This window comes from Penicillium arizonense (assembly GCF_001773325.1).
Source record: "Penicillium arizonense strain CBS 141311 chromosome Unknown PENARI_contig050, whole genome shotgun sequence".
Taxonomy (NCBI): domain Eukaryota; kingdom Fungi; phylum Ascomycota; class Eurotiomycetes; order Eurotiales; family Aspergillaceae; genus Penicillium; species Penicillium arizonense.
Genome location: NW_019173327.1, coordinates 35378 through 56516, shown reverse-complemented (window position 1 = coordinate 56516; position 21139 = coordinate 35378). Strand labels below are relative to the sequence as shown.

General features: G+C 47.3%; 5 protein-coding genes across 5 annotated transcripts; 4 read left to right on the top strand and 1 right to left on the bottom strand.

The window, feature by feature from the left end:
• Positions 1 to 3535: 3535 nt before the first annotated feature.
• On the top strand, positions 3536 to 3871 carry PENARI_c050G10623 (uncharacterized protein; the record flags this gene model as incomplete). The annotated part of the gene is made up of 1 exon (XM_022637381.1): positions 3536 to 3871. One exon carries the CDS (start codon positions 3536 to 3538, stop codon positions 3869 to 3871), a length of 336 nt encoding a protein of 111 aa, XP_022482768.1.
• Positions 3872 to 4885: 1014 nt separating this feature from the next.
• PENARI_c050G03692 (uncharacterized protein) lies at positions 4886 to 9581 on the top strand (the record flags this gene model as incomplete). Its single annotated transcript, XM_022637372.1, has 8 exons — positions 4886 to 4975; positions 5028 to 5384; positions 5492 to 5570; positions 5618 to 5801; positions 5852 to 5900; positions 8191 to 8367; positions 8944 to 9043; positions 9133 to 9581. 8 exons carry the CDS (start codon positions 4886 to 4888, stop codon positions 9579 to 9581), a joined length of 1485 nt encoding a protein of 494 aa, XP_022482765.1.
• Positions 9582 to 11271: 1690 nt separating this feature from the next.
• Positions 11272 to 11481, top strand: PENARI_c050G12567 (uncharacterized protein; the record flags this gene model as incomplete). The annotated part of the gene is made up of 2 exons (XM_022637384.1): positions 11272 to 11306; positions 11373 to 11481. 2 exons carry the CDS (start codon positions 11272 to 11274, stop codon positions 11479 to 11481), a joined length of 144 nt encoding a protein of 47 aa, XP_022482763.1.
• Positions 11482 to 14273: 2792 nt separating this feature from the next.
• PENARI_c050G00235 (uncharacterized protein) lies at positions 14274 to 15993 on the bottom strand (the record flags this gene model as incomplete). Its single annotated transcript, XM_022637368.1, has 4 exons — positions 14274 to 14587; positions 14641 to 15758; positions 15813 to 15893; positions 15947 to 15993. 4 exons carry the CDS (start codon positions 15991 to 15993, stop codon positions 14274 to 14276), a joined length of 1560 nt encoding a protein of 519 aa, XP_022482760.1.
• Positions 15994 to 17795: 1802 nt separating this feature from the next.
• PENARI_c050G10601 (uncharacterized protein) lies at positions 17796 to 21122 on the top strand (the record flags this gene model as incomplete). Its single annotated transcript, XM_022637380.1, has 4 exons — positions 17796 to 18086; positions 18139 to 18842; positions 18935 to 20808; positions 20881 to 21122. 4 exons carry the CDS (start codon positions 17796 to 17798, stop codon positions 21120 to 21122), a joined length of 3111 nt encoding a protein of 1036 aa, XP_022482767.1.
• Between the last annotated feature and the right edge of the window lie 17 nt (positions 21123 to 21139).

Below are 21139 nucleotides of genomic sequence, written 5' to 3'. Positions count from 1 at the left end.
TCAAAAGCAGCCATCGGAAACTAAATCTTCAGTCATTATGACCAGTATTCTCGCCTTCCGAAAACATTCATCTCAACTATGCAATTACTAGAACGGATACTTGGACGACATGTTCATCTGGTAGACTTTTGCCCAATGAAGTAGCTACCATGTCGAACCTATAGGTTGCAATAGGATGTATGCAGAATTGACCTTTTTAATTTAGAGGTTTAATAGATTTGACTCATTGGTTGACGGATAGCCGTGACTTGAATCATCAGAGGTTAGGGCAACCATAAGGCAGTCCAACTTTTTTACCATACCATAGCCGTCAGAGGGGTTAGGTTTAGCACCAAGCTTAAGTACGCGATAGTATATTTCATGCAACCATAACGAACAGCCAGATGATGAGGAGGTTCAGATATATTTCCTCAGATGTTGAAAGCTGACAATGAAGGGCCGACTGGGCAAGGTCATCAGGAAGTAAGGCATCCAAGCCATGTCGGCATTACCTTACGAATACTGCATGGGACCGGATCTATAGATGATCCGACTGCATAGCTTATGTAATTAGAATGGAGCCATAATAACGTATTTCACATGCGAGTGGATCAGCTATCCCAACCTCCCAATTTTAAATGCATTTATCTCAACCAAAACGCCATTAAATTCAATAAGCTAAAAACGATTTCTATTAGGACATGTAGTCAATTTATGACCCTGAATTCCACATATACTGCACTTCGGTAAGGCCCTCGTACGTGGTTGTGAAGGTGCAGGAGCCGATTCTGCCTCACGGGGTATTGGTGCTATAATTGCTTGCTCCGGCTGTATTGCTAATGTAGAGGCCTCTAAAACTGAGAGGCCTTCTTCGGAAGCTATTTGCCTTTTAGACCTAGTCCTTTTTCGCTTCTTCGTCTCGTTTGCAGCGCGTAATTCGCTAACTTCTTTCTCGAGCAAAGCTGCCGATTGCATCGTAATTTGGTAGGCCTTTAAAACCTGATTTATCGCGGAGTTAAGCGGGCTTGGTGGGCTTTGTGAGCGCTGTTTTAGCAAAGCTTTAATTGAGGAAGCTTGCTTTTGTAATTGTACGTAGTTCGAAGGCGTTTTTGGATCCCACTCACTCCCCTGGCTCGAGCGGGGTGTCGGGGTTCGAAGGCGAATATCGAGCTTTAAGATCACTTGATCGGGGCTATAAGGCATTAAACCGGCGGCGGCGAAGCTAGTCTTAATAGTCTCCGATTTAAATGCCTCAATTCGCGCGGACGGGTAGGCTTCGAGGAAGTCTAGCTTATCAATGTGATTGATTCTAGCACGCGTTTTCGATTCGATAATCCGAGCGTAAGCACGTTTTAACACCGCAAAACAGCCGATATCGAGGGGCTGTAAAAGGTGAGACGAATGCGGAGGCATACAAATTGGAATAATATCGTTCTTTTCGTAAATTTCGTCGAATTTTGGAGTTAAATGACTTCCGTGGCCGTCGAGTATCAAAAGTCTATACTTCCCCTTCGTACGCGAAGAAGTAGACGGAATAAAGAGCTTTTCGAGCCACCGAACGCTAATTTCATCGGACGTCCACCCGTTCGGACTAACCTCGAGTCTCCAATTATTCGGAAGGCCGTCGAACCAAGATTCGATAAAGACTTTGCCCTTAAAAATCACGCAAGGAGGAAGCGCCCACCCCGAAGCATTTATACACTCAATTGTAGTCACCCACGCGCGATTTCCGGGCTGTAAAAGCGGTCGCCGACCGTAGTATTCCCTCCTCGTAATAACCTTCGCGGTCGCGATCAAGCCCATTGCGAATCCAGTCTCGTCAAAGTTATAGATATCATCGGGATCGATACCGTAAGAAAGGATCGTTTTTTGGACGAGAGAAAACCATTCGTGGATAATTTTAGGGTCTTCGCACTTTGCATGCTCGTAATTATATCCTTTTGAGAATCGGGAGGAAAGGTTTGGATGCCTTTTTACGAAGTTTGTAACCCAATTCTCACCGACCGAAATAACCGGGGTAGATCCACGCGCCGCGAGAAATAAATCTGCCATTTCTCGTACAGAAGAGGGCCGAGGGGGTGCTCCGCGAGAATCCATAGAGAGAATCCATTTTTGAAGAGATTCCTCCTCAATTTCTGTCAATTTCTGGCAATTTGGGCGAGTTTCGGAGCGATTTGTGAGGCCATTAAGCCGGTTCCGTAAAGAGGAGAAGGGTACTTCAAAATGACGTGATGCTTCGCGTATAGAGCTAATTTCTTGCTTCTTAATAGCCTGGATAGCTAATAAGATCCTACCCTCCTGCTCTACTAAATTTCGAGAGGATTGAGTACGAATTGGTGGCATGGTGGGTGGTTAAAGAAGAAAGGTCTAATTAATGACGCATTTTTCGCGTCGCTGATCCACTCGGTTGTGTGATCCACTCGCATGTGAAATACGTTAAGTTAACTTAGCGAGAAATAGGGGTAATGAAATACAGAGTCATTGATATCTCCAATTGGCCGGATACAGTATGGGAGTTGACAAGCCAGCATCAACAAGGCACTGTATTCGAAGCCCGCAAATCGTGCGACTGCCCCGTTGAGTCCAACCACAACCTAGCTCATCCTTTGGACAGTATGCCAATGCTCATAGTCAATCTGCTGCTTTGACCAAGGCAGTCGAGACTATCTATGTTCCTCTTGAACCTGCTGTAATGAGGCCAATTTTTGAGAGGCAAACTTGATGACATCATCTGTCGGGGTCGTACTCGACGTCAGCGTCGGCAGGGTAGAGTCAAACCCCCAGAAATCGTCAACGTTACGAGCAGCTGTCTCTTTTTTCTCACGTGACTCGAGGGTGCTCATTGTGTATTCTGGATTCGGAGCTTTTAACGATATGTTAAGCACATGTGATTTGGACCGCTTGGTTCGAGGAGCAGGTGGTTCACAACTCGGCGTGTCCCCGCTTAGCTCTGTTAAGGAATCGCACTTTTTATTGCACTGGGAGTGGCCCAGTGGTGGATTTGACCAAGATTCTGGAACAGAATCGAAACCCCAAAAGTCATCTTCCATTTTGTACTGTGATTAAAGGGCGGCGGCAGGGATGTGAAATGGTTTCGTTAGGCGGGCTGTTAAATGAGCGCGAATTGGGGTCTGCATCACATTTAAAGTCGAAATGTGGATACTTTGGTAGCCTGAGTATGATACCGTTAGAATGAACGGGGGAGGTCACGTTTGAAAGTGCAGAAAAGAGACTGCATTATTCATCATTAGTAAATTGGGTAGGATATATATCCTGTTGTTAATCATGTCCGTATAGATAAGCGTCATTTGCGGAAAATGCAGCCGGCAGCTAAGTGGTTGGAATGATTTATGCCGTCACGTCATGCATGGGTAAAGAAAGAGTGAGTCTAGAAAAACCATGATACTTCAATAACCGGATCTTCGCATCAAGTCAATGTTAATCAAGAGTAATTTGTGGATCTCTCCTGAATGTCGACTATTGAAGCACAATACCTTTGTCTAGGATGGAAGGCACACGGAAATTCGGCCCAGACTGGCAGCAAGTGTACGACATCATGCCTGAGGTCACTGGCCCCGTTGATCACAGGCGATGTTCTGATGGTCCAGGCAAAACCCAATCCTTTCGAGCATCGCCCGAAAAGAACCAGGAAGGCCTCCATGACAGGAGAGATGATCGGTCCAAGATGACTGTAGAGTTGGTGAACCATCTACAGAACGTCACCATAATAGCATATATTGTTATTGCGGATCAAGAGGCTTTTCAGACTGGACGGTTACGGCTACTCTGTTTGGATGCTAAACGAAACATTGTCCGGGAGGTTCGCGTTGATCGGAAGCCAGCTGAGATCATGCAACTTATTCGCCACTCGATCCCAATATTCGGACCTTGAGGCGGATTCATTTTCTTAGAGAACTTATCGTCAATGGAAGTTTGGAGCAATTTCATACTAATTGACTGCGAAAGATTTTGCGGGCCACTACTTTGAAAAGAATCTCTGTAGGCAAGCAAAATTTCGCCGTAGATTGAAACGACAGCTTTCAAGGAAGCCACATGGTGAGGATCAGATTGCGTGGGAAGTGGGGAAGTCTCTTCTGTTGGTCGCAATTCCCCGGGTAACTCAACCGTCCACTCGATTCGAATCATCTGCATAAATTGCGGGGAACAGTGGATTCCACTACGGCTCATGCCAAGCCTTTGGCAATTGAATTTTTTATGGTGTTTTGATCGTTTCTAGCATGCAGAGTCTGCGCCTCTCATAGAGATTACACCATGCTTTATGATCCAGTTTTGCCCAAATTATCATTCCGATATTCTTCATTTGTTTACTGACCTTCTCTGCAACCCAAGTTTCGCTTCTTTGTTGACTCTATGGCACGATTTGTACGATTCCCGGTCTTTGGTGGAGCATTCGAAACCCCAACGAGGTAAGGACTGCCCGATAATATTTTATTCCTACTTTGCCCGTAAAAACCACATATTAATATTTCCTGGAATTTAGGTATACTGAGCTAGAGCCTTTGAATACTGGTGTTTCTTGTCTAGTATGGTTGGTCTAAATACCTGAGCGTGAGCAAATATGAAGGTCCGATATTAGGCTGACAGGCTATGCACGAATGCAGTTCTGCAAGGGACCAGATTGGCCATCAATTCGTGGCAATAAAAAAGATATCAGATCCGTTTGGGACTGCAAGCAACGCGCAACACACATTTAGGGAGATTAAATTGTTGAAACACTTGAGACATGACAACGTGCGTGGTCCGAGAAGCAATTTGAAGGGATAAACTTGACGAAGAACAGATTATCAACCTGGTCGATATTTTCATATCTCCCTCTGAAGATATGTATGTCACCTTACACTTTTACTGTTAGGTCTATCTGTTTGACTTGTGTAGCTACCTTGTCATGGACCTCATGCCATCCGATCTTCAGACACTCTTGAAGGCGAAGCCGATTGAGAGCGAATTTGTTCAGTTTTTCCTATACCAGATGATGGTCAGGCTACTTGTAATTATTTGCGAGTACCTGTTGCTAACCAGATACTCAGCGCGGCCTGAAGTATATTCATTCGGCTGGTGTGGTTCACCGTGACCTTGCGCCATGGAACATTTTGATCAATGAAAATTGCGACGTCAAGATTTGCGATTTTGGGCTGGCGCGAGTTCAAGAACCCCACATGACGGGCAACGTTCCAACCAGCTGTTACCGGGCCCCGGAGATCATCCTTGCGTGGCAAAGCTATGACGAACAGGTTGACATTTGGAGTGCAGGGTGCATCTTTGCCGAAATGCTGCGAGGGAAACCGCTTTTTCCTGGGCAGGGCCATGCCCACCAGTTTTGTGTTATCACAGAAGTGCTTGGCACACCCCCCAGAGATGTCATAGCCAAGATAACCACCCCGAATGTTAGTAAGATAGCAGCATGTGTGCGACAGCAGCAATGAATCCCAAGGAAATGCGCAATGAAACAATTGTTCCCATTTTCCCCTGCTGACTTGTGGTTGTATGGCAGACACTGAGTTTCATCGAGTCGCTTCCGAAGCGTGAGGCCAAGCCGCTGTCGGATTTTCTTCCAAGTGCTGGTCTCAAAGGTAAGAGTCTGTAACACGATTCGTTTTTAATGTGTTAATTTTGGCAGCAATCGACCTCCTTGAAAGGACATTGGTTTTTGATCCGCACGGGCGTATCTCCGCTTCCGAGGCTCTAGCCTCTCCGTATCTTGCGCCTTATCATGACCCCACAGATGAACCGGTCGCTGAAGAAACATTCGATTGGACCTTCAATGAATTGGATCTCTCAGACGATGCGTGGAAATCTGAATTGTATGTGTGGATTCTATCCGGGTCTAACAGTGCCACTAATTGTGAAACAGGTACGCCGATGTCCTAGAATACTATGAGAAAAAGGAACTCCAGGAGTCTGTGAAACGGTGGATACTCACCAGCCAATGACGTTAGACTGAATCATTAAGAGTCTATCACGACTTCATTCTACTTGCTCCCCATAGTTGATCATGTCATAGATAAGCTCATCCTTTGAAAGGGCTGGAGTTGACACCGTCTCGGTTCGACCACACGTGATTGGTGTTAAGATACGTACGACGTCCCTTGAAGGCGGGCACGGGTCTACCGGGGTATGGAGGTGTTGGTGTATTTGGTTTACAAGTGAATACAGAGCCATGTAATATACGTGAGAAGTAAAACACAACCATCTGATAGGGATATTCCGGATAATTAAAACATAGACTAATGTGTCTTGGCGTTGGGACTAGGGAATAAATTGAAGAGTGTAGGTGGTCGCACCAATTTCGGGGCGTACTGTAACATGTTAATTGTAATTATCCTTTCGTCCATTTTCTCATTCGCCATATCACCATATTCTCAGGAACTCGGGTCGTTTACCACCCTCTATGTTTACAAGGCATCAAATCATGTGAGGGACTACGCCGGGAGAAACAGCTGTTCCTTGACTCTAGAAGATGTTGCGCAAGAAAGTATAGGAAAGGGGCCTCCTCACGTTCTAGAGAACACAATGTGGGCCACTCGTAGCGCATGTCCTCCACTCCTCATGTATGTCCGTGAGACATTTATAGCGAATAAACTCTGTTCCTGGGAGCCTGCAGTGCGCCATTGGGGTTCAAGGAACAATCGAAGTGAAGGTGGTCGCACCAGTTTTGGGACGTACTGTATGACCCAAACAATAAGACAAACTTCAATCCGTGACGGACAGTTGACTTCGAGAGAAAGAGAAGCCCGGGGTGAAAATTAACCGAAGAAGTACGGTAAGTTGAAGGAGAGTGATGAATCGAGGGAGAGTGATGAATTGAGAGATGACATCGGCGAACAAGCGGATTCAACGTTTTAGTTGGCCATATCCGAGGCAGACTTCACTGAAGATTCGCCATGTTAAACGTGACGAAGAGTACGATAACTTTCCAAACATTATACCATCTTACATGTACGCCTTATGTGTTGTGTTATTTTATGGTATGTAGCATGTCAGACTTCCATGACGTAGCTTCCCGACACACCGCGCTCCTCATTACCTCAAACTGATTTGGCGACACCAACACCGCCTTAATAACGAGTCAAGATTTGGAAGGTTTAGAAGGAAGACAATGGGTGGTTCCGCGCCGCTATACGTATACAAAATTGTTCCGTCTTCTTGTCCTGTTCGAGAACCACTTCCCGAGCGACTTCCAGTCAGCGATATCGATCAAAGTTCAGGATTTATTCACCTCTTAACGGCGCTGCAAGTACCGAGTGCGATCAAAGCTATTCATGAAAGGGAGCCAATGGTATATGTCTTACGGATCCCGTACGATAAAGTTATAAAAGACATTCGTTGGGAGACAGCGGATGGTGCATTGAGCGAGGCTCTGCCAAAAGACGAACTGTGTCCAGTAAGTATCCGACAGCATGTCTCACCTTGGGGTTCAAGTTTCTGTTTTTCAGGTATTATATGAGCTGACCAATGGAGAAGCATTTGTACAATGGGCTCAACCTAGGGCGAGACGACGTCGAGAGTATGGCCGTGTGGATAAACGAGCATGGATGGGAGAAGGTTTTACTGCAGGCAGGCCCGTGGCTTTTGAATTGAAGATGGGGGCTGTCCACGCATCTGATTGTCGTACTTCTTTCGCTACCAGTTTATTCCGTTGCTCTTGGTGAAGCTGAGCTTTTTCCCCCACGTTATTCATCCTTGTATCTTCCAACATGAATGTTGTTGCCCTCCCATGACAAGCCATAGCCATATCGAATTACGAGTTGACATGTGTTGTTGATGTATAAATTAATAATTGCAAATGTTACCGCTGCAACCGCAAATATACCGTACAACACGAGATCGGGGAGACCGACTAGGATTGCACTATACTCAGACAAACTGCTTGTAACCCAGAAAAAGGCATGTCTCTGTTTACTTATTTCGCTATTGATCTCCCAAGTTGATACTCGACAGCTGGTACTGTGGGGCTCAATGTGCCCGACATGGTGGGATGCTGACCGAAGAATCGATAACATAAAAGAAGAGCAGTTCGAGTAGAATGATAGCTTACTACCGTTTTGGTGCAAGGCTTCTCTAGTTGGAAAACAAAATTATTCTGACAGCCTAACACCGGCTGCATAAACTGGCTCAGCTGGCTCAGCTCCAGCCATCCGGGATTCTTGGTTATTTAGTGGAGGATACTAATTGCGTCTTGCGGGCCTTCAGGCCGGGAAAAACAATGACAAGAAGTCAACGCCACCCCTGGCCCAGGAGTATTCCGCAGCTCAAACGTGGATGGTGATTTGTATTGAAAAGACTGTTCAGCGCGTGTCGCCGTCGTTCCATGTTGGATATCAGCGGCATTCAGCCCGGTTCAGCTACGACTGGAGAGTGTTGGTCATTGTTCGTCCGACCCCTCAACCAATGCTTCCGAAGGTTCAAAATTCTCTTACGAGCCGCAAGTTGATGACATGTGGCAATTGCGAAACGCGAGTCCCCATTTCTCGAGTCGCAAACACAAAGCCAAACACACTCTTTCCCCACCCCCCCTCCTCCCCGCCTCCCAACCTCCCGCTACTAATCGCCGCATAGCTTGAGCATGTGAAAAATGCCGCGAGCGAAAGGCGAACCCACTTTCTATCATAGCAGTGATCAAAGCAGAAACAAGGCTGCCGCTATTGAAACAAAATATAGACGAGGAGATGTAGCCCTATGTGTATACGTTTGCCACATCCACAAAATTGACAAACATGGAATCAGGGTAAACGTTCAAATTGGGGGTCACAAGACCATTGGAGACCTTGGAGAAGAGCGTCCAAACAAGTGTACTGTATTGGTCATCGACCGTCTTGCCTGCGGTGCCAGGAGCTCAATGTCCCTTGTGTCTACGTGGATGACAAACGAGAGAGAATGCGTAGTATGTTCTTTTTCTTCCGGATCTTATTGCGGCACATAGTACTTACTAGGGTATTTAGACAGATGACCAACCAACTTGAACATTATGAATCTCTCAAGCGCGATATCTATCCAAAGTTTTACCTTGAGGTGGCCAAAATTGTCGACCAAGCCCTCGGAACATGTGCGAGAATGCGCAATTCATTGAAGACAGTAACTCGAATCCTGAGAGAAAGTCTCCGATTAACCGAGCGATACTCACACAATCCATAGATCTCAAGTCTTTCCCTGTCGTCACCCACCTCCGCCACAATCTTAGGAAATATAGCCACGCCACCTTCCACATTCTCGTTCGAGGATCACACACTTGGATATTTAAATGGGACAGCTCGCTGCAAGAGATTGGATTTGTTGGGGGAGCATTCGACAACGGCGTGGCTATACAGGCTGAGGTGTCGAATGAGGCGACAAATTTGAACACAGACAACCAATTCGAGCAACCTACAGACCCATCAATCTCTTCTTGTGGCTTCTTTATTGATGAGACCCAGATATCACTTGGAAATGATACTGGCACATACGCGTATCCCACACAAGCCGTCGCCGATGAACTCGTCGAAAGATACTTCAAAAGTTACGCATCCTCCCTTCCTATTGTTGGCAACGAGATATTCCTCGGCCAATGTCGGTCTTTCTATTCGAACGATACAGCCCGGGAATAAGTGGATGGGGCTTTTGAACATGGTGTTTGCGATCGCTGCGAAACATTCCAAATTTGCAGGAGACCAACGCCGGCTCGATCACAACGACCTGAGCGAACGTTTAAGACATTAGGCTTCTCAGCGGGAAATGCCCCAGCAGTCACCACCCCATCAGCAGCTACAGGCCAATGTCTCCTTGTACTTATTTTATGCGATCAACCTGGCAGCTATGATGAGAGAGGCAACTGAGATATCGTAGTCTCCTGAAGCAGCAAGGAAGTCACAGAATTAGACCGAACAGGTGGTGAAGTCTCTCAACAACACAGCTGACCACTGGTTTTCTCGACTCTCCACAACTTATCGGTTTACGGAAATCGAAGCTGACCGTGTCTTTACCCGTCAACGCACGAGTTTGGCTTTTCAATACTACTCAACCAAACTCGTCATCACCCAACCTGCACTCCTCTCTCGTATCTGGGGTGAGGACCCTTCCAATGCTGTTTACCATCAAATGGCAACGGTTTGCATCAATGTAGCAGCGCAAATGGTGGATCTGTTGCCTGATGATCCAAGTATCACCTGGCTCTTGGACTATTCCCATTGATGGTGTGCCCTCCACTACCTTACGCAAAGCATGATAGTGATGATAACTCAGCTGGTCATTGAGAGCAAAGCGTGGGCTAATCATAGCACTACACCCTTGGAAAGAATCCAGAAGGCTCCGAGATGGTTGATTGAGTGATTTACAAGGGATCAATGTTTTAAACGGGCTTGGGATAACTTTGCGGACCTTTTGTCATCCCAAAGATTCAATGTTGGCTAGTATAACATTTTTCGTCCGTCTTCATCACTCACCCTCCCCTCTTTCACTTTCCTTTGAGCTCCTCATCTTGGCCCATAGAATAAGTTTACTAGCGTTTCTCTGGTGATCGCTTATTGATCAAACTACTTGCCAATAAATGCAACACGCTAGTCCCATTGCGTGCAACCCTCCTCTTTATGGCCCTTATCGTCCCATCACAAAAGGCCTGACTTCATCAAAGTGATCATCCATCCTGGTAAACTTGCTGCAATTAGTTGCGCCACAATGGAGCCTGCTACTTGATCTCCCAATCGGCATTACCGTTCTATGCTAGATGCTTCTGGGAATACTCTGTCTACTCGTTCCCACGCATTCCTAATCAGGCTTTGGAGGACTACCAGTGCCAGGGAAATTGGATGAGTCTACTGGGAGATTTACCATATGTCCTGGGATAGGGGTTAACAGAGATGTATCGTCAGGATGTGGCTACAGAAAATTGCTTGTCTCACCAATATGCGCATGCATCAAGAGGCTTTTATGAGCAATCGTCATCTCTTTGTGAGGCCCCAAACATTTTGCTCTTCGGAGCCGGCCGCACGTTCCCCAAGAGCCCGCCAAACCCAGGATAATTTTCAGGCACGCATAATCTATGTTGTTCGGGGCTTGATTTCGGTTTATATTTCTTATATCTGCTGTGGAACATGACTAGGTGATCGATTCTTGCCATTTTCAGCACAAATTGCCTTTCCACCTCGCCAGGTTGGTTGCAATAATAAAGCACAACAGGTCAATGTTGATGTCAACAGAGACAAATTGGACATCAAATTATAATGAGATCAACGTAACCCAGCGACCAATTGGCTGCATAGCTCTTTTGAATTAAGAAACAGGTAGGCCTAGGAGTCCGCAATGTCGTCATCCAGCCCCTCAGCGCCTCACGCCCTGTAACTACATCCTACATGCACTAACAGTGGACTGCCCAATACTGCTGCACTATCCAACAATCATAGGATCCGTCACGGCTCCCACTTAAGGTCGCAACAGTCTGCGTACTGTTTTAGTTTGCAGAATTACCGCAATGAGACGGGAGGTATTGGACGTATTCCCACCGCAACCTGAGCTCCGCGTCAGCATGCTGCCTGCTCAGCATCGGAAAAGAAGCAACGAGATTGTGCTGGCTCGGTACAGGAACTCAGATTTGCTAAAATTCGAAGAAACGGTCGAACCGTCATCAAGCTACCGGCAGCAATGCCTAGACTGGCTTCTACGTTCGACCATATAGAAACATGTGTTGTTTCGTCTGTTAATGGGTTAGAAGGAGCATAGCGGATATAGACGTAATTCAACTCACGAAGGAAGTCTGGTCTGCTCGCGTAATGCAGAAATGGGATACGAATGATGACAGCCGTGCTAGCTCTGCTCATTATCAGAACATGCACCAGATTAGGAGAGCAAGTAGAGCATACGAACATGCAAGCAAGCCCCAAAATTGCCATCACGACAAATTTCGTCCCACGATCCATTTGAAGCCGCCAGATAAGGAAAACAGGCAGAGAGCCAAGGATGAAGTCGCATGCCGCCGCCACCCCGCTATACATATAGACGATACCAAGGAGGATGTCTATGTCAAGACATTGGCCTTCCGTTGATAATCGACTCCAATAGTACGCGACTGGCCCACATTGAAAAATTGGGAAGAAAAGAAAAACGATTCCCACCACGGTCGAAATCCCCATAACACAGTAAAGAACCCACAAATGGATGCGCTCGAACGTGAGACGCAGAAGGGTGGTGGCAATAGATAGCCTGGCGATGGTGCAAGTAAATATGTAAAAAACCTGTCCTAGCCACCAACACTATCGGCCATAGCAGTCAACAAATACTACACACTAAAAGAGATGCTGTGCTTTACGAACACCTATCAACAAGCCGCGGTGAACATCGTCCGGTCGATGAGCTAAATACGCCTGCGCCTTTCCCATCCCAGACAAGGCGCCCACGATGCGGCACGTAGCGAATGCCATATTGAAGACCTGCGCGAAACTTGGCCTAATGACCGAGCAATTGAAGTATACCCTTCTCACGACACTTACTGCCGCGATTACCATCAACGCATCGTCGGATCCAAATGACTTCACGATTTTCAACCGAACAAAACAGCGAAGACAGACAGTGACTAGCGATAAACACAAGAAAACTGAAGTGGTGATAATGATGGCATTGCTGCCCCCATTTCCCATGGCCTTGAAAACCTAGGATGTGTCTGGGAGCATAGACTAGCTGTCGCTAAATGGTTAATGGCATTAGAAGGCTCTCATTAATTGACACGTAAGAGGGGAGGGTAAACGTCATCATTGACTGATTATGGTGTGTTCCCCACTAGCAAATCATATTGCAAGGGCCTAGCCACATCAAAGCAACCCCATTGGTTTTATACCTTCATTACGCAAACAAGATTTCTCCGCACTGGGGGCCTTAGAGGGTTATAGCCAACCAGAAACCTTGCACTGCAGTTTCACTCTATCTGCGCAGAACTTGGGAAATGTGGGATCAACTGCGCTGTGATTTTGACTCATATAACCAAGATAGGTATACGTAATAATGAACAACGCCAAACCTGTCAAATTTATAGTAATCTTCTTTTGAATATAGGCATACACTCTTTACTATTAAATAAGCTCCTGCTGGTGAGATATGAGGCTGTAAGATATTTTGATGTGGGGTTTCGGGCGGCGCGAACCCGGTTATGAAATATGTTAAACTTTTGCTTCAATCGATAATTGGGGTACTCAAATATGATTCCATCGGTCGCTTTGCTGGGTTCAAGACATATATCAAATAATTTATTAGCTCTTGGAAAGTATCGCTCCTATACTGTACTGCAACTCAAGCATGCTACATCAAAAGAAGATTTATCTCCAAGTAACTACAAGGTATGTACAGGGAGTAGTAGTAGTAAATTTCATTTAACCCGACCCCTCGCAAATCGATATACAGGGAACAGCAACTATATGTATCCATGTACGTACATGTACTTTGCACCAATTCCTGAGATCGAACCTAGAGCCTCGTCAAGGCCTGCCGTGACCTAATTGCCGTTCGCGTGGTTAGGCTGCCCCCGTGGCGCACGACTTTGAACCCGCTGCGATGCCTCGGCGAAGTCTAGCACAGCCTTGACCGTCCTAGCTCGCAAGACGGTGTCTGGTTTACCTCTCTTACCTTCGGTTGAGCCTCTCAGCAGACTTGACACGCTGTTAAACGCTTCCCCAGCTTCTCTTCTTAGTTCCCTCCGCAGATCCTTCAGCCTTGGACAGTCCACCAGCACATGGGTGATTGTTTCTTGCGCACCGCATACGCACTGGTTGTTGTCACAGAAGCCAACGGTCTTGCGGTAGGTGGATAACCAATTGTGGCCCGTGCGTAACTGGGTCAGCAGGTACACCTGGTTCCTGCGCAGACTCCCATACATCTTCCGTAAATGACCACCTTTAGCGGATGACATCCACTCTTGCTTCCACTGAGCAAAATGTTACTGAGGGTGAGCGCCCTGTCCCTAATGAGTAGAGGGCGGAAGGGATGGCTTTTGCCTGGGTACCTGGCGTCCTTGGCCAGTCGATCTGCAACATCGTTTCCCGGATTATTGCAATGCTCTGGCACCCATTGAAGGCGGAGCGCGATCCCCTCCGCTTGAACCTCAGCGGCCGCATGGAGGATCGCGTGGACTATCCGCTGTCCAGATTTGTTTTTCACAGAGGTCCGTAGAGCCGTCTCGTGTACTTGGCCGGCAGTGTGTTATCGATCTGACGCAGGTGGCGGGCAGAATGGATGTGTTTTGCTCGGTATGGCTGCCGCCCTGGCCAGCAGATCGGATCCCTGTCTGTGGGACCTGTATTGTTTCTTACTCGCAGTAACTAGAACACGAGCTTGACTTCCACCCCAGAGCACTTTGCGCTCGAGGGAGCCATTTCTGTGTACAAGCGTTCACAGATATGTGCAATCATGGTCTGTGCCTCGGGAAGTTGTTGGACCATATCGTCATCCACCAGGACCTTCAAGCCTTTACTATTGACCCAAATGATACGAGAGATAAGACAAGGGTCGATCTGCAGTTTCTCCGCAAGCTCGACTTTCAAGTTGAGAGAAGTGCGATCCGCTAGGTATATTGCGTAATAGTTGCCTTGGGGCTGCTTCCCGCTTTGAGTGAACTGGACGTAAAAGCACGCAACTGCGATAAAGTAAGCAAATGAAGAATAGAGTTTGCTTTATTGTGGTACGGACCAGACTTAGAAGAATGATTTGCAGGAGGTGGAGAGCCCTGGAAAGTCCCAATGGAGACTTTTGGCATTTTTGGCGGACGTTCTTGAGAGTCAGGGCTATAGAAGTCCAATTCTACGTTGGCCTTTTTTGACAAGTGAGCTGCTCCTTCGGAGGCCAAGGTTATAGCACGTGTGCTATGTTGATTTTCCAAGATCCCATCTTTCATGAAAGTACTTGATCCATCTGATAAACAGATAAGATGTAGATCTAGATCATCCTTCACATTAGCACGAAGACCAAGTACACTAACTGGACGGGCCGATGAAAAGATCTCAGTCGTTGTAGCCAGCGCGGCGTGAAGATCTTTATCTGACATAGAGCTTTTGCGCTTCTTCTGAGGCCGAGTATCGGTTTGTCCACCGTTCATCAAACTGTTGTGGCGTCTTCGTCTATCAAAGTCTGCACCTGTCTCTCGGTCGATGATTTGTTTATTGAGCTTTTCAATCCTTTTCTTGGCATGTGCCTTGTCATTTGATAATTTTCGTTCGGCACCGTGGTCTTTGAAGAGCTTCACCACACAGTAACACATTTCTGGCTCGTCCTCCATGGTCTTATTTTCGTCGTCCGACCGCAACATTTTAGTTTTTGCACAGAGCCTGACCGATACCCCTTTCACCCCTTTTAAGCGAGTAAAATCGGTTGATAGAAAGTTGAATTTCAGCGGAATCGCCGCCTCATAGACGTTCGTGGTTGGATCAGCTGTCCAGGTGACACAAAACCCATCAACAAAAGCTTCTTCAAGCTGTATCTGGGGATGTCCCTCAGTTTTGACATCGCCCTGGGAAGGATGGACATACTCGACAGCTAAAATCTTGCCTTTGCGCTCATGGGCTTCTTTCAGGCCTCGGCCTTCTTTCCATAGCTGCCACGATGCAACCGGATTTGATCTCTGGTCTTCTCCTTCGAAGACCACATGCACGAACGTTCTATATTCATAAAATCCAGCCTTCTTCGTGGGTGGGGTAGAATCTGCCACCGTGAGGCTGTATGTTTGACCTTTATTAAGGTATGTCACTGGGTTTTCGTTGGCATGCTGGAGCATTGCCGTCAGGGCTTGCAGTGTTACATTGTAACGAAATCTATGAAGAAAATTAGTAAGCAGTATATGCAGCGTGCGTTGGGCCTAGGCGTACTTTTCTCCATCGCCATATGGCCAGTGTCCGTTGACCTGTGCTTCGGATGTGGCCAAGTCAAAGTTTGAGTCTGGTTGTTCACTGAGACAATCGGTCAAAATATCTTGATCGGCTCCATCCAATGTGGCATATACAAGATCGTGGTGCGTGAGAGTCCTCGATATACCATCCGCCTGCCCATAATGCGTATTGTCATATAGCCAACGTTGAGACTCAGCTAGTGGAGTGAAGCAATCGGGCCCATTCCAAAATATCTGCGGAACGCGTTGGACAATTTTATCAAGAAGGGGCGAAATATTTGAGTTCCACTGAATCACTGGAGAGTGGAGGTCTCCTGCATTATTGTGAAAGACCGCGCCTGACCCTTGTAGATTGCGATCGTGGAATGTCTCGTGCTTATTGGCATTAACCATCGGAGAGAACGAACCAGGTGCATGGAATTTGCGGTGATTTGGGGAACCGCTCTCTCGCCTCACTGTTTGGCCAGTATTTGCCTCGTCTGTCCGCGTAACATCACTGGGCTCATTGTCATTGGGATAGTTAGCATGTAACAATGGATCTCCCGCATCAAAATGAGAGCCTCTCATTCCTCTTTCACCATGGCAACTCAAGAAGAGGTCCCCAAATTTCTCCCTAAATCGATTGATAAACTCCTCGTCTGGTCTGTGCATGGTTTATATGGGGGATGCTGGAATAGCAAAAAAAAGGAACTTGAGGCAGAGAGCAAAGTCGGCAGATTTCGCGAAATTCAAAGACATAAAACGAAACTGACTGTGCCGCGTTGGAGATGGATGTAAATTGCAGTTTTGATCAAATAAATTTAAGCTATGCTGACTGTAGGTACCGTGTACGTCAGTTTTCTTCGAAAACAATTCTCTTAGTGCCGGAATTACGTTCTTTCCAATAAACTCCCTGGAGGGTGCCGCGGTATGTGGGTATGGTCCCACTCTTTGGAGCTCGGACCGTACTCTCGTAGCGAATCACTTCATAATACTGCTACCTAGGTCCTTTTTTCTTTCATCCCAAGAGATTTTCGGTATACCTATAGTAGAAAGCGTTGGAAAATTCAACGGTGAATGATATCTGAATGGCATCAACCCTCAAGCTTCACACTACATATACCAGTTAGTATGCACAGAAAAAGCTAACGTATTCAATCTAGCTGATGTAGATGTAATCTGCGGGCTTATTCAACATGGCAGAGCCGTAGTAATTTCTTCGCACTAATTAATCCTTTACTCAATGTAGGACTTGCCCACAAGCAACTACCTAGCTGATTCTCGCGTATGGGTATTGCTTTGCCAAGACTCTCCGCCCCAGTGAGCGGGCATGACAGCCGACCAATCAGTCATAAGGGATCGTCCTCATCGGTCTATTAATGCGCATTATTGTGATAGGTTTAGTGTGATCGGCGTACATAGCCCCAATCAACTAAAGATTGGGGAGCGGAAGGGAAACTATGCACGTGATTCAAGTTCAATATCCTGTTTCAGACCCTTAGAAGACCTTGGTTCCGACTATCTGTTGGGCTTTTCCTTTATAAACCACCAGAAGTTTGGCGTTTTTCCTTGAGCAAGACAACGTTCAACAACTTGTCAATAAGTTCACCGACCCTTTCTCAATTGACGTCCGCCCTCAACACCCATTTCAATGATATGGCGCAATTCGTGCGATCTACGGTCTTCGGCAGGTTGTTTGAAACCCCAGCTAGGTAAAACCTGCAAGGTCTTATATCTATGGAGACAGAATACTAATCGTTCTTATGAGCTAGATATACTGAATTAGAAGTTTTGGGAACGGGTATTCCTAGGCTTGTGTGGTCCGTACTTACTCTGCGTTTGAACTATAGAGCCTCGGGATAGGATTGAGACTTACCATTTCCGTAATGCCAGCTCTGCGAGAGATCAGGTTGGCCAGCGATTTGTTGCATTGTCTAAATTATCAAATCCTTGCGGATCTGCAAACAATTACAAACACATATTGATGGAGATTAAATTACGGAAGCATCTCAATCATGGCAATGTTGGTGAAACAAGCCCCAAGAATTCAGGAACTGGCCGTAATGAGAAACAGATCGTCAATTTGCTTGATATATTTATATCCCCTGCGGAAGATATGTACGCTGTTTCGCTGTTCACTCCTTCCTTGCGATTCCTGTCTGTTAACATGCGCAGTTACCTTGTCACCGACCTCATGAAAACAGATATTGAGGCGCTTTTGAAGGCGAAGCCCATTGAGAACGAGTTTGTTCGGTACTTAATCTACCAAATTATGGTCAAATTACCCGTGACTTGTGGTTGATACAAGTTACTGATCAGATTTTCAGCGCGGCCTAAAATATCTTCACTCAGCGGGCGTGGTCCACCGCGACCTCAAACCAAGTAATATCTTGATCAACGATAAGTGTGATCTCAAAATATGGAATTTTGGGCTCGCGCAAGTTCAGGGGTCTTGTATGACGGGCTACGTTGCGACTGATTACTACATGGCCCCTGAAGTCATGCTTACGTGGAAGGAGTATGGTGAGAAAATTGACATTTGGAGTGCAGGATGTATCTTTGCTGAAATGCTACGCGGACAACCCCTTTTTCCACGGCAAAATGAAATTCACCAACTCCACGTTATCACAGAGTTGCTTGGGACGCCCTCAGAAGATATCATAAGCGAGGTAACCCCCAGAGAGGTCGGTATATACAGGGTTTTCATTTATGATGAGCCAAGAACAGGTCGAGCAGTCGTGGTACCGGAACCACTGTTCAGTTCGCTTTTGCGGCGATATCCCCGCGGGAAGATTTTCTCTTACAACGACAATGGATTAGTCTCAGAAGACAGCAACGACACCTCACAGAATAAGCCCGGATCTGAGAACCGCGGTACAACCGACAATGCTTACCATACCGACGAGCGACGTTCATCCAGCGAAAAGCGGAACAAGCCAACCTTTCGACAAGATGCTGACCACCTGATCAAAATATTCCCTGAAGCCAGGAACATACTTTTTTTGCCGATCTGGGACTCGGGCAAGCGCAGGTGTTTTGCCGGAACGCTGGTCTGGACGAATCATCCTGAACATGTCTTCACATCCGAAAATGAGCTCGTGTTCGTTTCCGCTTTTGCCACAGTATCATGGCCGAAATTCATCGACTCGAGGTGGAGGCGGCGGAAAAGGCAAAAACCAAATTGGTCACCAGCATCACGCACGAGCTCCGAACGCCGCTCCATGGTATCCTAGGCACAGCAGACATCCTCAGTGACACGGCCATGAATGCCACGCAATATGGCATGATTCATACAATCGAGTCATGTGGCCGCACCCTCCTGGACACCATCAACAATCTACTTGATGTCACCTTCATCGACAAGTACCAGAAAAAGCCATCTCGCCTGAGCGGAAATTTAGGAGAGAAGCAGATAGACTTGCCTGCCAGTTCGATGGACCGGGGTCACATGCAGAGTAAAGACCGCGGTGAGAAGGCATCATCTTCGCATGTCAAGCTGGATGCGGTGCTCGAGGAGGTCACTGAGTCCGTTTTCGCTGGATATAGCTTTTACCCTCACCCCCACACGCCGCATCCGGCCTTGACTGATTTCTCTTCGCGGTCGGCCGGCCCAGCGAGCGCATCCGACGTGGTTGGCCCTCGAGCCAGCCAGGTTACGATCATTTTCGACATACAGCCAGATACAACATGGGACTTTGACACACACCCTGGTGCTTGGCGCCGCATCCTGATGAATGTTCTCGGTAATGCGCTAAAGTACACACCCTCGGGCTATATCTATGTCGGTTTGGCTTCATACCAAAACTGCGCCTCTCGGAGCAAAACGGGACCGGTAAACCAATCGCTCGGAGAGCAAAACCAGGAATTCGAGGTCACTCTTACTGTGAAGGACACTGGGAAAGGCATTGGACCGGAGTATTTACAAAATGATCTCTTTACCCCTTTTATGCAGGAGGATCCTCTTGCATCCGGCAGCGGACTGGGGCTGAGCATCGTCCGTCAGGCCGTTCATTCCCTCGGTGGCTCGATCGAGATCAACTCTACCAAGGGAGTCGGTACTGAATTGACGATTCGGACTCCGCTCACCCGCTTTCCCGGTACATCAGACGTCTCGTCGTTGGAATCGGTATTCAACTCCCTGCAGACTTTTACTCGGGGAAAGACGATAGGTCTCCTAGGCTTCGGGTTCTCTCTTCGCTCTCGCCGAGATACAGTGCTGTATTCATCTTTGGAACGATTGTGCCGCGACTGGTTTGACCTGAAGGTGACTTCCGTATCTCCCTTGAAGGATGAACCCGTTGCCTTTGACTTTTACCTTGCCGTGCAGACGGAGCTGGACTCTGAGGATGTCGAGGGAAGAAATATTGTTGCCCTTAATAAACACCTCGACGGCGGAAACGGATGCAGCCCTCCAGTCGTGGTCATCTGCCAGTCCCCCGAGGAAGCGCATAGTATGTTTGTTGCAGCCAAGAATCGGGATGAAACGCCCGTCTTCGAATTTATCAGCCAGCCTTGCGGGCCCCGAAAACTGGCTCGCACGCTGAGTCTGTGTATGAAGCGACAGCTTAACCAACAGTCTGGCCGGCCCAGCCCCGAAGAGCTGACTCGCTGGGTAGAAATGCCAGAGTCTTCCCATCTGCCGTTGGACCTCGAAGTGAGCGATCCACCCCAGGAAAGAATGAAAATTAGCAAGCGACCGACGACGGACGCAATCCGGGGACCACAGTATCGAAGTCCTCGGTCTCTGTCAAGTGAGGACAGCCGAGAAGTGGATTCACAGATTATCGCGCTACCGACGTCGGCTTCGAAGGAGGGACAGGGGAATCCAGAGCTCCCCAGTCCATCCGTCTTACTAGTGGATGATAATGACCTGAACCTCCGGCTACTGTGTGCCTACACCAAAAAGGGGAATTATGAGTACATGACGGCTCAGAATGGGGCTGAGTCAGTCGCTACATATGAGGCCCACCCCGGCAAGTTCCGCGTTGTTATCCTTGGTATGTTTGAGGCTTCCTCTTGTCTTTAGTACTTAACCCTTCTTATTTTGCTGCCAATGCTGATGACACCAGATATTTCAATGCCTGTCATGGATGGCTTCGAGGCGGCCCGGCAAATTCGCCGCCTCGAGAAAGAGTACCGGGCCGGATTGGGTGAGTCGGCACGACAGGCGTTGCCGCCCACAATCGTCGCTGCTTTGACAGGGCTTGGTAGTCTTGATGCCCAGAAAGAGGCTTTCCGTTCCGGCATCGATACTTTTCTCATCAAGCCGGCGCCCAGCGACCGGATTTGTACGCAATTCTACAGCGGATAGAAGAACACGTTTAATCA